The following is a 13,674-nucleotide window of genomic DNA, read 5'->3' as shown; positions in this document are numbered from 1 at the left end:
AAGAACTGATATAGTGGCTGATAGGATCAGAATTTTAAGGTCTATCAGTTAATGTACTTGGAATAAGATTGATAGTGGGGTGATTTTTGTCATGTATGTAGATTTAGGCCTGTGTGTAGTTTAATGCCTTGTGTTACTTCTGGTAGTCATGAGTAGAAGGCTGCTAGCCCTAGTTCAATTGCTAGAGAGATAAAGGTTAGTGTGAGGATGGTGTTATTAGCTTCAGGTTGGAATATCCTTAGTCCTAGATGTTTAAAATTTATAATGATTGGAAGTAGAAGAACTATAGAGGCAGTGACTTGGGTAACGAAATATTTTGTTGCTGCTTCTGTGGATCGTGGATTTGATGTGTTATCTACTTAGTGGAATTATGAGTAGGAGGTTTATTTCTAGACCAACTCATATAATGAAGAGATTGGTGCTGAGAATAGTGACTATGGGTCCTGTTAAGAATGTGAAGTAAATGATGAGAAGTGTGATTGGATTAATTAGTACAGGAAAGGTTTAAGCCAACATTTTTGGGGTATGGATCCAATAGCTTTATTAGCTGACCTTACTTGTAGAATGGGGAGCAATGGATAGCCTGGAGAATTTTAGATTCTTAGGTACAGGTTCAATTTCCATTGTTCTAGAAATAAGAGGGTTTGAAATTTTAATATTTACTTCATCAAAGTAACTCTTTTTCAGACATATTTCTAGGTGTAAGGGGGTGCTTACTATGAAGATTGGGATTGAGATATGTCATATGCAGAAGGCCAGAGTGAGAGGTAGAAAATTTTTTCATAGCTGGTGCATAAGTTGATTGTGTGGGGATCGTGGTTAAGATGCTTGAATTCATAGGAAGAGAGTGGTTAAAAGCACGGTTTTGATTACGGAGTTTATGGTGCAAAGCTCGGGGCTATGTGGGTTATGAAATGGGCCTATGAATACGATTGTTGATAGGGTGTTTATTAAAGTACTATTTATGTATTCAACTATGAAGAATAACGCAAATGATTCAGCAGCATATTCAACATTGAAGCCTGAGACTAACTCTGATTCTCCTACTATTAGATCGACAGGGGCATGGTTAACTTCTGCTAGGGTTGAGATAAATCATATTGTGGCTAGGGGTCAGGCTGGTACTAGAAGTCATGTTGATTCTTGAGTATATAATAATGATTGGATTGAGAACGATCTGTTTACTAGAAATGCAGATAGCAGAATGATTGCTATTGGTACTTCATATGAGATTATTTGAGCTATGCTTGTAGAACTCCAAATATAGAGTATTTTGAGTTGAATGCTCACCCCGATCATAAAATGGAGTAAACTGATTGGCTTGATGTGGCTAAAATAAATAGAATTCCTATGTTGAGGTTGACTGGGGTGAGGTATTGGCATGGGAATTCATAGGTTTAGGGCTAGTGAGAGGAATAAAGGGGGTGGATAAGGAATAGGATTGTTGAAGTGGCTGGGGGTTGTAGTGGTTTTTTAATGAATAGTTTTATTGCATCTGAAAATGGTTGAAAATTCTGTAAGGTCCTACAATGTTTGCTCCTTTCCATAATTGTATATAGCCTAAGATTTTCCATTCTACTAAAGTAAGGAACGCCAAGGCAATTAGTACTGGAATTAGGAGGGTTGGGATGTTAATGAAACACACTATTAGGGAAAGGATTTGAACCTCTGGGATCAAAGTTTTAAGTCTTATGCAATTTGCTGCCTCTGACACCCTAATTATACCCTTGTCTAGGGTGATGGTTGTACAAACTTACTAAATTAAGATAACTTTATATATTAGTTTGGGGACGCTATTGTTAAGGAATCCCCATTTCTCTTGGCCTTTGGTACTGGGAGAATTAGTTAATAGTTAATAGATAAAAACCCTCCTGAATTGCTCTGCTCTGAACTCAGATCGCATAGGACATTAATCATTGAACAAACCATTAACAGCTGCTACACCATTGGGATGTCCTGATTCAGCATTGAGGTCATAAACACTAATTGTCAATATGGACTCTCAAATGGGATTGCACTGTTATCCCTAGGCTAACTTGTTCCGTTGATCAAAAGTTTTTGGGTCATCTAAATTTTTGGTCACTTTGACTTGTGGGTCTAAGTTAAAAATCATTCGGAGGTTGATTTGTTCTGCAAAGTCACCACACCGAAATTGCTCGCTTATGTCATAGTGTTTGGTCCAGTAGAGAGGTTTGTTGGAAAGTTAAGCTAGTAAATTAAAGCTCCATAGGGTCATCTTGTCTTATTATATTATTTCCACCTCTTCATGAGAAGTTGATTTCACTGATTGGGAGTGAGAGACAGTTGATTCTCATTTAGCCACTCATTTCAGTCTGCAATTAAGGAACAAGTGATTTTTCTACCTTTGCATGGTCAGCATCCAAGTCCACTTCGGCACATATCATGTCTCCTTAATACAAGCTTAACCTCTGATTAAAGGCAATACTCAGGTCTTAGCTGTGTATTACAAGGCATAACTATCCCATGTATAACTGCAAATACAATATATTTTAATATGTCATAATCTAACCTAGCATGATATAAATATTTTTGATCTGACCAGAAATGCATTCTTAATTTTATAATAGGTAGTGATGCCCCTTGAGAGTCATTCTTTTCATATGTCTAACTCAAATATTATATCCACTGGTATTCTTTGAATTGATATTACATTGCATGATAAAGAAATGGATGAAAGCAAGCACAAGTATCTGGACAAATACATATTAAACCAAAAGACAGCAAAAACACTCATGTCAATCATAATTCTCATTCCGGAACTGATCACACAGCCTTCGCAATGCTCCTCTGTTGTCCACTTCGTATTTCTTGCACACTCAGCAATCACCTCACCTGGTCTTTGTTCTGTACAGGAAAAGAGACCCATACCTACATTCCCTGTGTGATACTACCTGGTTTAGGTTGCTGTAGTTTCCCATGACTCTAATCTCAGGACATGGTAACACAAAGAGACTCCCTAAAGGATCACATGACTCTAGACACAATCATTCTCCCCTCCACTGTGGAAAAGCAATTCAATTCTGTTTGGTTATCTGGACCAATCACTCCACCTAACACAGTTCCTCAGTTCTTAGACTTTGGATAAAAGGCATCTGAACCACAAAGTGGCCAGGTAGAAGTCAGAATTTTCAGTTCAGTGGAATGTTCATTGTATCTCCTGGCAGGAATGATTCTTCCTCTTCAACTACAACTTGTGGGTCAGCAGAATTTAGGTCATGGGAAGATTCAAAAATCTTCATTTAGATCACTAGGGTGATAGTGAGTGGAACCCTGCCTTTTCACTATTAGCTCCTGGACCTGTGGGTCCTGGCTATGGGAGACACCATACTATATACTGGACAATGATTTGAAACACTTATCACCCTCTAGAGAATGCTGCCCCAGCCCTCTGAACTGTTGCCACATAACTGGCTCTGTAACTATGTCTTCTAAAGGCCATTCCGTCTCTCTATCAGGCCAGCTGCTTCAGAATGGCGGGGAACATGATCAGGTCAGTGGATACTTATTTCTCTGGCTCTGAAATGAGTGTTGGGAACTCAGAGGAATGCTCTGTGGGCGCATGGCAGATAACAATGTTGATAGCAGGGCAGCGGATGGAGGTCTGGCTTCTGAAGTTTCAGAAAGAAATTTAAAGACTCAACAGGTCCCCATAGAGGAGCAAAATGACAGAAAAGTAAACAAATTTTATATGACAGCAGGGTAGGGAACTTTGAACTGATTGAGCCTGTCTAGACAGAGGGGAACTGAGTGTCCTTGCCTGCGGTCATTTCTGGGAAGGTTTGCATGGCTCCTGATAAACAGAAATGCACCAAAGGTGACCTTTCTGGTATATGGGGATCCGCATCAGGCATTCTTTTACTCAACCAAAATCTGTCTTTTTAGGACCAGCACCTCCATTGTGGGGAAAGCAGCTTTGAATCTAATCCCAATCTGCAGAGTGTCTAACCCCACTGTGACGTAAAAAAGCCACAGCTCTGAAACTAAAGAGATTAAGAGATACTTTCTTCTAGAGCCATTATGTGTGATAAGCAATCTGAGAACACAGATTTAGGTTACCCAATTCCCTGTACCAACACGGAAGCAGTTTCACAAGAGCTTCGTAGCTTATCCAAGCAAAGAAAGTCACAAATCAAGGCAAGTTTAAAATGCAGGAGTGAGAACCTCAGAGAGGCAGGTGCATCAAGATGGGGGAACTTCTCTGCTGGCTGAAGATGCTGTCTGCTGGCATTCTTAGTGTTTGTAAGATGTCTATAAGTTAGTAGAGTCTATTGTCAGGGGATTGAGTTCTGACAGAGAGGGAGGCAAACAAGGCTGTTCCAGAGAGGCAGCACTTAGCCCACAAGAAGGCCATTAGCCTCTGGTCCTGCAGTGTTCCCATCCCTCTCCAGTACTGAAGTTCAGATCAGTCTTCCAGGCTCTGCAGACACAGAATCCTTTTAGGGTTTTCCCTTCAGTGCCACAAGGCAGCTTCGCTTCAAAGACTAATGTCAAAGAGGATACAACGAGTCTCTGTTGAGAAAATGTCTATTGCTTCCAGACAGGGTGGTTACATAGATACAGATTTGGTTCATCAGCATTGAGGCCGGTGTTTATTAACGTGTGAGTTCCCCTAAAGAAATCCAGACGCTTAGACACCGAGTTGTTGTGTTCTTTTCAAAACAACTTAGAAATATAAAACAAATGTTAGCTGCAGCCCTTCCTGGTGAGAAGCGGGGCAGGGATTTGCACACCCTCTTTGCTCCTGAATGCCCTGGATGTTCAGTAAGGTTGTTTACAACACTTTTGTGCAATTTCCTGTCAGGTGGCTCTGTAGCAGAAACCTGAAATGCACATTACTAGATATCATTCTATCTGCCCATTTCTGGGCACACAGCACAGCTTGTACGTGCCAGCATTTCCCAAGAAGAGGGAGGAGTCCACGGTGGGAATAAATAGGCCTCAGTGTGCAGTGGACAGAACTAAGCAGTAGGAAGGCAGTAACGACCAACATCAGAACTCAGTTGTCCCAGAAGCTGGCAGCAGGCATCAGCTCTCAGGTAATGCCAAGGATTCCTTCCCTCTGGGAACAGAGGATAGACTTTCCCAGGACTGTGTGGTTCTGGTGATGACCTGGAGTCTTGGTTTGAAGGAGGGGTGATGAGTTGTTCCTGGGTTACTGAAGTGGAATCAGGGGACATTTCTTCTCCCCAGTCAGGGTCTTCATGTCTATGGAAGATGCAGGAGCCATGAGCTTTGCTCCTGTAGACAGAATGGAGCCTGCTCCTTTCTGCTCTCCACAGAGAGGGAGTACTGAGACCTTGTCTGTCTTGCCTGGGGCTGAAGGAGCTAAGGAGAGACAGGAAAGTCCCTCTGGAGGAGGTGCCTTCCCCACCATGCTTACAGTTGACAGGAGATGCCTGGGCGTCAGGAACGCACTTCCCTTGTAGATCCCATGGCCAAGCAGAGGGTCTTCAGCCTCAACAAGGGAAGGGAGGAAGCAGTAGCTCAGCCACTGAGCCAGGCCTCCTGCTGCACACATGGAGCAGCCCCTTTCCTCTGGAAACAATTCTGACACAAAATAGTGTTCAGTGCTTCTCTGAAGAAATGCTTGCATCAGTCAGAAAGTAAACATGGAGTAAAGGCATCCAACTTACTGAGGTCCCTGGCTACTCTGCAGGCGAGTAACAGCCCTGGGGACAAGCAGCTGAGCTCCAGCCTTCCCTCCTGTGCCCCTTGCAATGTCCTCTATTCTCTTCTGGTCTTCTCCCTCCTCCACCTTCCATTTGTCTTCTCCTCCCTCCCTGTTCCTTTCTCCTCCTATCTTGCTGTCCCTCTTTCTTCCACTTTCTCACTCCTTGATTCCTCTGGCTCTCCTCTGGTTCCTCCCCCCCCCCTTTTTTTTTTCTCTCCCTTCCATGTATTTACTGTCCACTTTCACCTTTGGACACCTGAGCAAAGGGACAGAGGCTAAAGGTGGGTGCCTGTGTTTACCATCACCACAAGTCTTCAACTGTAATCCTTTAGGATGCCTGTGACCTCCACTCCAGGGGCATATGGAAGAGTAGCCCTCTAGACATTCCCTAAACTAACCCCTGATATCCTCATAACAAGTCAGAAAATTGCTAATAATGGAACCTGGTCACGCACCAGGCTGCCCAAAGAGGCCCACCCAGTTGCTTGCTACCACACAGCCATTCCAAGAGCCAAAACCAAATCTGGTCCAGGTGTCATCTTTCTTCCCATCAGCAGGCCTTCCAAGCCTGAGGTGTAAACCACCCTATTTTCCCAGGCAGCACTAAAAGAACCTTCCCTGTTTGTCCTTCTCCCTCCTGTTCCCAGGGGTGCCAAGACTGTGGCATCACACCAGATGTCTCCAGCGCTGCCTCTCAATTATTCCTTCCCTGGCGTCATGCACCAGACTCAGTCAAGGGCCTTGGGATTTCCCAGGTTCTCATCAAGAGGCTCGGTTAGGGTCTGTGCTAACTCCTGCTGGAATGGTCCGAAGTTCTACCTACAGGGAGGAAAGACATGGCAGAGTGCAGAGGAAGAGGGTTCTTCTCTAATACATCCTTCTGCAGAGACAATGAGAAAAGGCATTCTGATTAGACAGGGCTCAGCCCACCCCACACCCTGCTGCACTTCTGTCTTGCTCTGTGACTGGGGATGTCCATGCCCCACTCTGGATCTTGGTTCTCTGTAGGGAGATTGGCTGCTGCAGCAGCACTTTCTCCAGTGCTGGTAACAGGGAGCACATGACGTGGTGCAGCCATCTGCGGGGCCAGGGCACCTCCCATGCACCTTCAAGGAGGCAGCAGGGGCTGCAGAGCAGGGACACAATACAGCCCTGTGGGAGGACACGGAGATGCTCAGGACACCACCTTGCTCTCCCAGACTCAAAGGAGCTTTGCTTTTCAGCCTGGAGAACAAAGAAGATGATCCTCCATGTAGCTCTGGGGCTCTTGATGGTGGTGATCTGCCCTGCTGTCATCTGCCAACAAGATGGCACACCAGGAAGTAACACCGAACTTCAGGAAGACCAAATCAATGGAACACGGGTGGACAGTCTAACACTGGCCTCCATCAACACTGACTTTGCCTTCAGCCTCTACAAGGAGCTGGCTTTGAAGAATCCAGGTGAAAACATTTTCTTCTCCCCACTCAGCATCTCAGCTGCCTTGGCCATCCTGTCCCTGGGAGCAAGAAACGACACCATGCAAGAGATTCTAGAAGGTCTCAAGTTCAATCTCACAGAGACCCCTGAGGCAGACATCCACCGGGGATTTGGGCACCTCCTCCACATGCTCAGCCAGCCAAATGACCAGGTGCAGATCAGCACAGGCAGCGCCATGTTTGTTGAAAAGCGCCAGCAGATCCTGGCGGAGTTCAAGGAGAAAGCAAGGGCACTCTACCATGCCGAGGCCTTCACAACTGACTTCCTGCAGCCTCATAAAGCCAAAAAGCTCATCAATGACTATGTGAGGAAACAGACCCAGGGGAAGATCAAGGACCTGATCTCAGGCCTGGATGAGAATACAGTAATGGTATTGGTGAACTACATCTACTTCAAAGGTGAGGATGGGCACTGGGTGGGGAGTGGAGGGTAAAGATATTGATTGGCTACATTGGATCCATACACTGACCCCTTAAAAGGAGGGGCTCACACCCTGGAGACATGAGTGATTCACATTTCTCTACGCACAGCCCCTACTTCTCCCCTAGGATATATAGACATAGTTGTGTTTCCTGGCACATGCTCATCAGAAGCACTGAGGTCTCAGTCTAAGAGTGCTGAATTTGACTTACTGACTGCAGAATACATAGCTCACTAGTCCAGTCCTTCCTGATTGTGGAGAAGCTGTGATTTCTCCCTGCAGAGACCGGGTCCCTCATTCTGCCCACTTCAGCATCTCTAATATGCTCCTGTAGAAGGTGTTCATCCCTGCTGGAGAGCCTGTTCCTAGGAGGGTCCCTGTGTACTGGGGACTCCGTGACCTAAGGAGTGTGCCTGGCCACTCTTAAGAGGGAAAGTAGCATGGCCCATTAACCCTGAAGAGCCCCGAGAGTAATTCCTATTCAGGTCCACTCCCTTGAGCCATTTAGGGAATGAGCTGGACCTGGGCTGGAAAAGCAGAATGCAGCAGACTAAGGAGAGGGCAGTGTCAGGCAGGCCGTGTTTCGTGCATGGCTGCTTTGTGGAATTTTGCTTCTGTAAAGCAGAACTAGCCAAACCACTTGAAGGTCAGAATGCCCAAGACACATGTCAGGGCCAGCAGATTTCAAGAGAATGGGTGCAAGGGAGGTGGGAGAAACAGCAGGAGTAGAAATGACTAAGGATAGTGGGGGGACATCCAGAGCCTACACCCACGACACCCTGCCTGATCGAGACCAGGGCCCAAGGTGACAGCACAGTACTGGTGCCTCACGGAAGTCGTGATGTAATCAGAATGGCGTTGATCTGGGTTAGATTACGGATAGTCCAGGGCAGGCTGTGAGTTGTGGTCAGAAAATCAAGGTGGCCATGGACAGAAACAGGGACTAGGAGGACAGAGGACATGAGGACAAGATGGCTGCAGAGCTGTGTGAGCTGGGAATGGTGGGAACAGAGTGAGGGCCTGAAGGATGGCTGGGCTGTCTCTCTAAGCCGAGAGCCCAAGAACCAAGACTGCTTGTCTGTGAGGTGGGGTTGCTTGTCTAGACTACTAGATCTCAGTCCAAGAGACTGTTTCAGTACTAAGTCCTGCAGGATGTGTCGGTGATGGGGACATAAACTCGGAATCCAGGATGAGTTGGGACGGGATATCTGTGGAGGTGGCCATAACCCCTGTGTGAGCCGAAGACATGTTACTCACATTTAATCCACAATCAATGGACCCATGGATGCCCATGGCGTGGGAGAATTCAGTCTCTTTCGTCCTGTTTATTCTAAAGCCTGTTCCAAAAGCCATTGCCTTATAGACATGGTTCCCCCTGAGGAAGAAGGGTCCCCAACTCTCCCCACGATCCAACGTCACCACTTTCAGCTCAGATCTGTTACTCTCCCCATCTCAGACCCTAACAATAGCTAGAAACTCAAGTCACCAGGCTTTGATTTTGAATTTCCCCTTTTCCAAACCAAGCCTGGAGTCTCTTCTCACCTTTAGGGGCTTGTCCACTTCCAATCCAGCATTCACCACCCCTGAGGGACACTCTGTGTTGTGAAGATAGATTGATTGCTGTCACAGGTAGAGCTGAGCAGAAATTGGATACGGTGAGTCTCTCAGGTGATGGTATTCTTAATCCCTTTCATCTTTAGGAAAATGGAAGTTTCCCTTTGACCCTCATGACACATATGAATCTGAGTTTCACTTGGATAAGGACAGATCTGTGAAGGTGCCCATGATGAACATTGAGGACCTGAGCACCCCCTACTTCCGGGATGAGGAGCTGGCCTGCACTGTGGTGGAGCTGAAGTACACAGGCAATGCCAGCGCCCTGTTCATCCTCCCTGACGAGGGCAGGATGCAGCAGGTGGAAGCCAGTCTGCAGCCAGAGACCCTGAGGAAGTGGAGGGACTCTCTGAGTACCAGGTGTGTGTCTGCTGGATCCAGAGGTGGTCTGGCTCCATATGTTGCTGTCGGCCTGGGGCCCAGTGTCCCTATACCTCATAGTCTCACTGGCACCGAATGTAATGGGTAGAGAATCAGCAGGGCCAGTTGGAGCTGAGGTGGATTTTTCTTCTCTGACTCAGTAGTTTGGGGCCTGATTTTTCTGTCATTTTTGTTGTTCACAAGATGACATCAGCTAGAGCAGGAGCTGAGGATTCCTCTGTGTCTATCAGACACAAGATTACAGGGAATCTTGAATGGACTGTTGAAGGGAGAGGGGGAGGTTTAGGAAATATCAGCTCTGAGAATCAACTCTGCTCTGTGTAGCTGTGTAGCTAGCTCATCTCTCATTCATCACCGTAGTGTACTGCTGACTTGAAGACCTACTATGAGCCGCCTTCTGATTTAGATTCATAGAGTATATCAAAGACTAAAGCATGAACTCTCTTAACCTTGTGGGTTCATCTTGCAATTGCAGATCAGAGTGGGGAGACAGAAATGCAACCAATCATTATTTGATTTGGTAAAAGGTGAGAAGGGGGGAGATTCAGAAGGGGAGGGTCCAAGATTAAGGAAAGCTAGAGTCAGAGAGGGTGGAGAATTTGAAATACGTGGGTGATTAAATGAAGTTTGAGGGTCCACAGGGCAGGGGAAGGATTGCATTTTGTGGGTCTTGGAGGAAAACATTCTTAGGAGAGGAAACTTTTACCAAGCCATGTTGCCTGCCTCTGTAAACACTCTCAGGCTCTGAGGCATAATTAACGCATTCCAAAGAGCAATTCAGGTGGTCTAGCATGGATGGAAAGAAGGCTGCTCCACCGTGAGAGGGCTGCCTCTGGTTCCCTAGCTACAAGGTATGCTTATAGGGCAAGGGAGTCCAGTGACTCTTACAGTATTTCTTTCCATTCTCAGGAATATCGACGAGTTCTACATGCCCAAGTTCTCCATCTCCACAGACTACAGCTTGGAGAAAATCCTTCCACAGCTGGGTATCAGGGAAGTCTTCTCCACACAGGCTGACCTGTCTGGGGTCACAGGGGCCAAGAACCTGAGAGTCTCTCAGGTAAGGCAAGACACACTGGGTGGTTCCCCTTGGTGCCTGAATGAGGATGGTGAGGGCCAAGTGTGTGGGAGATGGCAAATGTGTGAGAAAGTCTACATTTATGAGATTCTCTCATCCTGTGAGAGGCAGAAAACAGCCTAGATATATATACTCCTGCTTGATACCAAGAAGCCAGTTCCTCCTCTATCCGTTGAACATAACGTCACCCAGAAGCTTTGTTGGGAAGGAGCCTGTGCTTAGTTTTCAACTATCACTGGCACCAACCAGTGCTGTGGTGCAGATGCCACGCACAATCTACTTCTCGGCAAAAGCACTTCCAGCCTCAGCCTCTTCACTGCAGGGCTGGCCCAGAACCACCTGATTAGCACACAGAACAGTAGCAGTGAAGGAAATAACAGGGGATGAAGGGCAGTTGTGGTGAAAAGCCTAAGAATTGGAGAGGAGATGTTTAGGACCTCACACTACATCCCCAGATGAACAGCCTGGCAATGCCTAGTGTTCTCTACATTGCTCATTCAGAGCCCTGGGCTCATATCTGTAGCAGCAGACCATGGCAGTCTGGGAAAGAGAAGCCATACCTTGTGCATTGCTATTGTATGCGTCAAGGAGGCTGGAGCAGGAGGGATGCCGATACCTGCACTGGCTGTCGATACCCTGGCTGTTCCCTGTGGGTCTCCTGAGAAGCTGCCTGTGGAGTGAGGTTGGAGTTACCTACTCCAGATAGTGGTGGGTTTAGGACAACACAGATTCTCAGAGACTGAGCATTCCCAGGACGTTCCTCATCTCACACCCTAAGTCAAGACCTGGAAACCCAGGGGTAGAGCTCATGGCAGGAACAAACAAGCTCACCAATGTCGGAGGCCATCACTCGATGCTTGCTCCAGGAATCTCCTCTCCTGCCCTCCCTGGTCTCCAGTGAGTGATGTCTTTCTCCTACAGGTGGTCCACAAGGCTGTGCTGGACGTGGCTGAGACAGGCACAGAAGCAGCGGCTGCCACGGGAGTGAAATTCGTACTTATGTCTGCAAGAATCAACCCCTTTATTTTGAGTTTAGACAGACCATTCCTGATGCTTATCCTTGACACAAATACTCAAGTTGCCCTCTTTTTGGCCAAGATCATGAATCCCAAGTGAGACTAGAACTTCCCAAATGGTGATGCTTCCTCCTGGGAGCCAGGGATTAAGCCTGTATGTGGGTCTCTATGTGCATTTTGGCCTCCATGATCTGATTGGCTGTGTGTGCCTGGATTGGACAGTGACAGTGATTAACTGTATGACTCGACCATGCACAGAGACCCGTGGACAGACAGTGTCAGGTTCCTGTCCTCTTGTCAGCACCAACTCATGCTCCTGAGCTTGAACCCTGTCTTTGTGGCCCCTCCCAGCTGTCTCTCCTCTATGTGCCTCTGCCCAAAGCTTGGGTCCTGGCAGGGAGACTCAGTTCCTATCTAGGCTCTGGTTATATCTGTCTTCATGTTCCTCAGCCTTCATGGGACTATGCACACTTAGAGGCCAACCATGTTGACCTCAGGCCCTGGACTGAGGAGAGAACCTGCTGCCCTGAGTCTATTTCCAGAATCTGGGAACACTTGGTACCAAGTCCAACCTCACATTTGTCTTCTTCCAGGCTCTGCCATCCCCTGTCCGGTCATGGGCTCCTGGCTCTGCCCATATCTGACACTGGGTTACAGCACCTATTCCCGCAGCTGCATGGGGTCAGTTGGTCACCTCAGCTCCTTACCCCTAGTGTACCTACTTAGGGCAGAGGGGCCATTTTCTATGTTCCCCACTGACCAACCTCACACCGCAGATGGACACCCCCACCTTCTTTACTCAAAACGCAGTACTCGAAGCAAATGATCAATAAACATATATCTGGACGGAAAGTGATCTGGCAGTGTTCACTCAGCTCCTGCAGGCAGGGGTGTGGCCTCCAGTGACAACAGGGTAGGAGAGGTTGTCACTCACATTGTGTGACTCGTGTGATGAACCTCTGACCTACATGCTTATTGCACCTCAAAGGGCTTGTGGTAAAGGACTAGGAACAAGACCAAATCCCCCCTTGTTAAAATCAGATTTGTACAAAACTAAAAGTTATATGAACACCCTTTCACCTATCAGCAGATTCATTCATTTTCAACACACAGCGCATGTGTATGCATGTACATATGCATTCATACATACTTATATGTCTATGTCCAGAGAGAGAAGCTTCTCTTTATCTTTCCCCCTTTGAAATGTTTTGAAGTAAATTCTACAATTCTTATTTTCTTAGGATTTTTCCTCTCCCCTACCATATAGACTCTTGTGACATAAAAGCAGACATTTTGAAGTAGCACATGGTGACATTTAGCTCCGTGAGTTCCCAGTGCAGTTGTTGGCTATGAAGGGAGCTGGAGCGGGTTAGGTTTCCAAGCACTGGCTTTTCCTCAAATAATAGAAAACCCTCAAAGTGTTTGTCAGTGAGAGCAAAGCCAAAAGTTATACCAACGGCAGCAGTAAAATGTCATCATTTATGTCAACAATCTCTATAAGATGGGCTTGCCTTTCTGGGGAGGGCATTGTAACTTGAACTCAGAGCCCCACACTTCCTCAGAAAACACCTTCACGCTGAGTTGCCTCAGCTTTGTTCTTACAATTTTGCTTTTTCACAAGCTCTCACTGGGTTGCCCTGATTGACCTTGAACTCACTGTCAGAGACTTCCTCCTTGGACACCAATGAAGGAGCAGATGAAATGACATTAAAGTGCACTTCTAACTCTCCTCAGTGTGAAGGGGCAAAGCCAGTGGGCTGGCAAGGGGGTGTGCAGCTGAAAAAGTTCCCAACGGGCCTGGAAAGGGCACAGAGGAGCCCTGCTCTCTACTCCCAAAGACTCCAGGTGGAACCTGGTCCCCCTCTTCCACTTCACAAAAGTTCCAGTGAACAAGGACCCAGCAGCTAGCCTGCCCTCTGCCTGCACTGGCCCTTCACATCACTAGGGCCCAGAGAGCCTCCCCTCAGGTCCCATTTTTCCTTCCTGCCTGGGC

At 46.8% G+C, this 13,674-nt stretch overlaps 1 protein-coding gene across 1 annotated transcript; it reads left to right on the top strand.

Annotated features, from left to right (window-relative positions):
• The first annotated feature begins 4,899 nt into the window (after positions 1–4,899).
• On the top strand, positions 4,900–12,533 carry LOC148120451 (serine protease inhibitor A3N-like). Its single transcript, XM_087911536.1, has 5 exons — positions 4,900–5,057; positions 6,916–7,569; positions 9,293–9,566; positions 10,497–10,647; positions 11,587–12,533. Exons 2-5 carry the CDS (start codon positions 6,933–6,935, stop codon positions 11,779–11,781), a joined length of 1,257 nt encoding a protein of 418 aa, XP_087767662.1. The 5' UTR covers positions 4,900–5,057; positions 6,916–6,932; the 3' UTR covers positions 11,782–12,533.
• The last annotated feature ends 1,141 nt before the right edge of the window (positions 12,534–13,674 follow it).

The sequence above is a fragment of the Myodes glareolus genome, chromosome 11 (assembly GCF_982192425.1).
Source record: "Myodes glareolus chromosome 11, mMyoGla1.1, whole genome shotgun sequence".
NCBI classification, from domain to species: Eukaryota; Metazoa; Chordata; class Mammalia; order Rodentia; family Cricetidae; genus Myodes; species Myodes glareolus.
Note: the sequence above shows the minus strand (reverse complement) of the source record. Positions and strands in the feature narration are given on the sequence as shown.